Source organism: Apis dorsata, unplaced genomic scaffold, assembly GCF_000469605.1.
Source record: "Apis dorsata unplaced genomic scaffold, Apis dorsata 1.3 scaffold_517, whole genome shotgun sequence".
Classification (NCBI taxonomy): Eukaryota; Metazoa; Arthropoda; class Insecta; order Hymenoptera; family Apidae; genus Apis; species Apis dorsata.
In genome coordinates, this window is record NW_006263742.1 from 514822 (window position 1) to 521152 (window position 6331).

General features: G+C 38.1%; 1 protein-coding gene across 42 annotated transcripts in view; it reads left to right on the forward strand.

Moving 5' to 3' along the window:
- Positions 1-6331, forward strand: part of LOC102672218 (sorbin and SH3 domain-containing protein 1) — a 115194-nt gene that overhangs the window by 101181 nt on the left and 7682 nt on the right. Inside the window, exon 1 of one of the 42 annotated variants that reach the window (XM_031512799.1) lies at positions 5349-5796. The exons of the other annotated variants lie outside the window; for them this stretch is intronic. Within the exon in view, the coding sequence (XP_031368659.1) occupies positions 5448-5796 (349 nt within the window). The 5' untranslated portion in view covers positions 5349-5447. Of the gene's footprint in view, positions 1-5348; positions 5797-6331 lie in introns of those variants that run through there. 42 annotated transcript variants of the gene reach the window in all.

Consider the following 6331-nt stretch of genomic DNA (forward strand, 5'->3'; position numbering starts at 1 on the left):
CTGTCTCTATACATATTCGAATCTATCTTCGTGAAAATTTCATACGTCGAGTTTTTCCAATTCTTTCTCAAAATTTCTCATTCTTCTAAAACTCGAAATAATAATATTAATCGATCATGCCGTACTTGATAATTTAGCGCCATTATTTTCTTTCGTATTTTAATTTTCATTTGAAAATTGTTAATTCAATTTTGTTAATTCTTTCTTTATTTTAGAAATTATCTAGATTCAATTTTATTTATCGTACGTTTTTACTTAGGATCCTCACACGGAAGAACAATAAAAATTGTGAGCAGGTAGAGAGAAAGTATTACGAGACGATTCGCCGTAAAAAATGCCTACTTTCTTATAATAATCACGCTAATAAAGATACATTCGATATGTACAATTTTATCGTTCGTCGAATTTTCCATTTATTTAAAAATTGGATATATAAAAATATTCTTTCGCGTAAGAAATTTTGTTTAGATATAAAAACTTGCATAAATTTTTCTCCTCGATCATTTTTTGATCGATAAATATTTTTTTTTTTCTTTTTTAACAGTTATTCTCAACAGTTTCTAGAAATCTCTAATTTCTGCTCGAGCTCGTTCACGTTTCCCTTTCGAGAAGTCCAGCCGTTTCTTAAGGGGTAGGAGGGGGAGGGGGGAGGCACCAAGGTGCGATCAATTGTGTCATATTTATCGCGAACGCAACGGGGCGTGTTCTTCCATTATTGTGAAATTAAGGATATTAATTAAAATCCTTCCGATATCGATGTAGAAAAGTAGAAAAGTTTTCCACGGACCTGGCCACCGCCGATTTCCCAACCAAAACAGAAAACTTTCCATTCCTCGTCATCGCCGTTGATCATCATCACGCAATTTAATTGTAAAGTCGATCGAAAGGCTATGAAGTTTCTCCGAACGGATGAAATCTTCTTTTGTTATTCAAGAAAGTTAATTAAAGAGGAATTACTTGATTATTTTTTTCCAATTTAAAGAAAAGAAAAATTAGAAGAAATCGAAATTAAAATTGGGGATCAGAGGTCAGAAATAAATGGATTTCGTCGTTTTAAATTTAGTGAAATAAGAAAATTGTTCGTTATTTAATTTTTTAGATAGATTTGGGTGGATGAAAAAAAAAAAAAAAAAAGACTCGTTTCTTTTATGCAATTTTATTCGATTTATTTTTTACGATATAAATTAAAATAGATCGAAATCTTAACACATCTTGGGAATTATTTATCCCCTTCTCTTTTTAATCGTATTCAATTGCTCGAATATAATATTTTTATCAATTATGAAAATTCATGGAAAATACTTTCGTGAACAGTGAATAGAATGCATATATCACTAATACATATAATATTAGTACAACTATCAAATTTATCCTATGCATTTTCCTTTTCTTCTTCTTCTTTTTCTTCTTCGATATTTTTCAACCTCTCATCGTTGAAATACTCACGAATAGAAGGTATTATTAACTTTGAATTCGTTTTCTTTCAAACTTGAACCGTTTCAGGGTGAGCGCCCATGCGTGCCACCACTCGAGTTCCTCGTTCTTCTCTCGTTGAGAGAGAGAGAGAAAAAATGTATAACTGTTTCTTTTTTTTTTTTAATCACGTTGATCGATATATTTCTTCTTTAATAACGTAATAAAATCAACGGAAATATGTTTTTCGAGGCGAGAAAATCGATCGAATGAAACTTTCTGAAACACTGTTTCTGATATCTGTGTGTATATGATTATAAAAAGGGCCATAAAATTGTATGACTATCTCCGATAAGATACCAATGTTTTTCAACTTGTCGATTAATCGAATGAGTAAGGAAGAAAAATAGGAAAATTTTGATCAGCCTATACTTTATTTATCTTGGAAAAAAATATTGGTGATTTGATTGTGATTCGTTCGTGATGGAAAAAAAATTTTTCTCCCTTGTAAGAAAAATTAATATTTCTTTTTTTTTTTTTTTTTTTTATTTCCATACAATAAATAAATATTTTTTGCATCATATATCGAAAATATAAAGATTTAATTAAAAAAAAGGATTTATCGATGAGTCGTATTTGAGAGGAATTTTGAAAAAATTGAGTTGTTGGATGTCTTTAGAAATGTTAAACGTCGATGACATCATATTGCATTGAAAAACATCACGTGCATCGAGACCACCTATTTTTAAACATTTTTAGCAAGTTAAATTTGGCTTCTCAAACAAAATTCTCATGATTCCACGATTAGTATTCAAATATTTACAAAAGCCACGATTTATTTTTTTTTATCGCGTTTCCAAATTTCAATTTTAATTGGCTTTATTTAAATGACAATTATTCAAAAAATACAATTATCGATCGAGCGGATGATTAAGAGAATAACAAAAAATTACTAGGTTTTTTTAGTAAAAGCAATATCAAAATTATGCAATTATGATGTCAATCAAGTATTTATTTAATTTTTCTTTTCCATTCGACTTTCACTTTTTTTTTTATTGCGTTTCCAATTTTAATTGGCTTTTTTTAAACGACAATTATTCAAAAAATACAATTATCGATCGAGCGGATGATTAAGAGAATAACAAAAAATTACTAGGTTTTTTTTACTAAAAGCAATATCAAAATTATGCAATTATGATATCGATCGAGTATTTATTTAATTTTTCTTTTCCATTCGACTTTCACTTTTTTTTATCGCGTTTCCAAATTTGATTGAATTTTTTTAAACAACAATTTTATTATTAAAAAATAATTGTTATTTAATAAATTATCGACCGAGGAGATAATTAATCAAAATCACGCAATTATTAATATCGATTATTTATTTATAATTTTTCTTTTCCATTCGACTTCCATTCTTTCTTCTTTCTTAATTCGTTTTCATCGGAAAACTGAGCTAACAACCTCGTAATTCTTCGAACAGTGACTCGTCAAAAGTAAATAGGAAATCTAAACTGACCATCGTAGTATAACTTTATCCATCTTACGCGCGTGCGCACAAACGAAACGGATTTTAATTAAAACAACCAATTGTAAATAAGAGAATCAATAACTTCGTACATCTCTTCCGTGATGGATAGAAACGCAATTATATAATTTCTCCTTCCCCCGATAATTTTCAATTATTCCAATTCCATTTCTCTCTTAATAATTCTATGAAAATACGATCATGCAAGTATAAAAATTAATTCCACCATCATTTACATATTTATTTTACGAATATCGTTTTACAAATATTATCGAAACTTCTATTACATTTACTACATAGAGTATAAACTTGTCATACGTATTGAATGTGGAAGAAAAGAATTAGTCGAATATTTGATAACTCGATCTCTAATGATTCAAAAACATAAACTTTTATCTCCCTTCTACGAGAAATCGAAATATAAAATAAAAATTCGTCGAGATACATTTTATCCCCATTTTATATTTATTCATTTAAAATTTCTCCTATCGATGCCTCTATCAATCCACATATCTATAATACGTCGAATCTTCTTATTTATTCTCTCTAGAATCTCGATCCAAATCGAAACCTCCACCTCCTCGTTTCATTATCAAGATTCTCTTCGACACAAAAGATTTCATCCCCCCTTCCCCCTAATCTTGAGACTCGAGTTACCGAATTGCATTCAGAATTTCTTCAAAACAGAATTTCTCCGTTCTAATATCGGCGAGCTATGCGTATATCGGGTGAACCCGCGACGAAAGGATCGAGGATGTCGCGGCGCACCTTGGTCCGCGATTTGGAGGGAGGAAGCGAGTGGACGAGCCTCGCGGCCGAGATCGACGATCTCGAGAGACTGTGCCGCTCGAACAACCGCCACCACAATCCCCCCCACGCCCGTCAACCCTCCTCGCTCAGATACGACTATCACAGACGCTCCACGCCCCAGATGCAAAAGGCGACGTCCGTTTGGATAGAACCGGCCAACGACCCTCCCCTCCTCCAATCTTACCCCGAGGAGCCTTGTCGATGGAGTTGGAGGCCGAAGACCGAGTTCGAGAGGGCGTACTTCCTCGACGATTCCTCCTACGACCGGCGACGATGCGACGACAAATTCTCGGCCGATAAAAACGGTCCCTACAATTCTACATCGACCGAGATCCACAACAACAACAGCAACGAGAGGAAGAAAAAGAACGGCAAGAACGGGATCACCGAGGAGACGACTACCTCGTCGTACAGCGGAACCAGGGAGAGATTGCACGAGATCTTCGAGAGGAACAGATACCTGAGAAGAAAGTTCTTCATGGGGCCGGGCGACGCCGATGGGTACTTTGGGAGGGGAGGGGAGGGGAGGAGCGGATACGGAAGCACCGAGACGATCGCCAGCCAGAGCAATCGGTCGTCCGTGAGCAGCGGCGACAGGAGATCCAGGTGTCGGTCGAACGTGACGATCGAGGGGGAGGAGGGGGGCGATCGGTTTTCCCACGCAGGGATCGATCGTGGGAGGAGGAGGAGGAACGAGGACGAAGACGATTATTACGACGGTTCGATGAACGTGACTCGCGTCGAGGGTGGAGGAATCCTTGCCACGAGCAGGAACGGGAAATTGCTGGTGAACGTGGTGGGCCAAGGGGATAATTTTGGAAAGGACCTTGCCTCGAATTCGAGGAAGATTAACGGAGGAAATTCGAGGGAAGCGGAGGATTCGAACCGTTGTGACGCGTTACGAGTTGATTGCGGGTCGAGGGAGAGCGNNCAATCGATGGATGCTCGAGAGGCGATGTTTGGAGGGAGAATATCGGAGCGGAATCGAAGCCTGTTTTACCGGGGATCGGTAAAATGTTGGACGCGACTTGGTTGGACAGGGAGGAAGGGGATAACTCGGGGAAGCTGCCGCCTGACCCGTTGCAGAATCTCTGCAAGTCTTTGCCGAACTTGTACGCGTGGAGGAATGGGGCACGAGAGGCGAACAAGGATTCCCTCTTCGCCGAGGATATCGGCGAATCGGGGACTGAATCGCGGGACGAGGGCAAGTTCTGCTTCTTCTTCTCGTCCCAGACAGATCTNCAATCCGGATCTGAACAGCTTCACTCTTAGGAGGTTAAAGGTTAGCAAGCTTCCACCACCGTTGGATCTGTCCAGGGTGAACGAAAGGTACGAGGAGTTGGAGAGGGAACGCTCTCGGTCGAACGATGTCCGGGTATCCCTGATTCGAAATTATAATTGCCCGTTAGAAGGTCGGCCAACCGTCGTTCGGGACGAGTGTTCCTCGGATGAGAATCGAGAGGGATCGATCAACGATGAAGGATCCTCGAGGGAGCGGCGCGTGGAAACGGCGATGTCAGCAATCGTGGAGAAGAATAATCAAAATTACGATTCCTCTTTGACGAATTCCTCGGTGGATCGTGGACCGAGCGAATCTTTCGATCGAAATCCGTCGTCCGAGTTAAGCGAACGACAGGTGGAAAGTGTGTCAGAGGTTGGGGGAAGCGTTCGAGAGGATAAGGGAGAAGATCGAGTGATGAATTCCACGTCGAATTTGGATAAACGTCGCGTGGAGATTTCGTCGAGGGACGACGACGTTTGTGGACGGAACGCGGTGGGTAATTCGATCGAGGAGGAGGAGGAGAAGGAGGAGGAGGAGGAAAGTTGGAACAAATTTTTGACCGCGTATTTGACCACGATGGACGAGTTGCAGTCGCCTCAGTTGGTGAACAATTGCAAGAACTCGATGATGGACGCTGAGAGAGGAGAGACGTTCCACGAGAGGAGGAGGAGGCCCCCTTTGTCCAATCACGTGAATTCGATGAACGGTGGACAGACTGGAAACGGAAGCACGCTTCCCTCGGTTTACGGCCCGATTCCGTACAGTCAGTAAACATGCGCATAATTTTACCCAAATAATCCTCTTCCCGTTGTAAATGGTATCTCATATGTGCCGTTATGCGCGTCTATTTGCTATTTTCATCTCGCGATTTCGTATCTTTGTTGTTTGGCCACGAAAGAAATATATATATATATATAGAGAGAGCACTACTGTGGAATGTAATAAACGGAATAGTAAAGTTCTTAATTAATAAAAATGGAAATGTGTAAATAGAATATTTTATGATAATTAGTTGAGTCAGATTTTATATATGTAGCTCGTCGCTGGATGTACAATTCGATGCTTAAAGTGGATTGTGGATATTTTTATGCGTTTTATGCAAAATTTTTAACGTACAAGAACGAAATATCCAAAGTTTAATAAGCGTTATTACATTCGAGGAATAAGGCAAATTTCTATTTAAGCTCTATTTGTATAGTCTGTTCATAAAAATTTGATTTTGCATAAAAATCTGTAGACCGGTTATTTAAACACATGGGATGTAAAAATTTTTATTTTAAATCTTTTTTTTTTTTTTT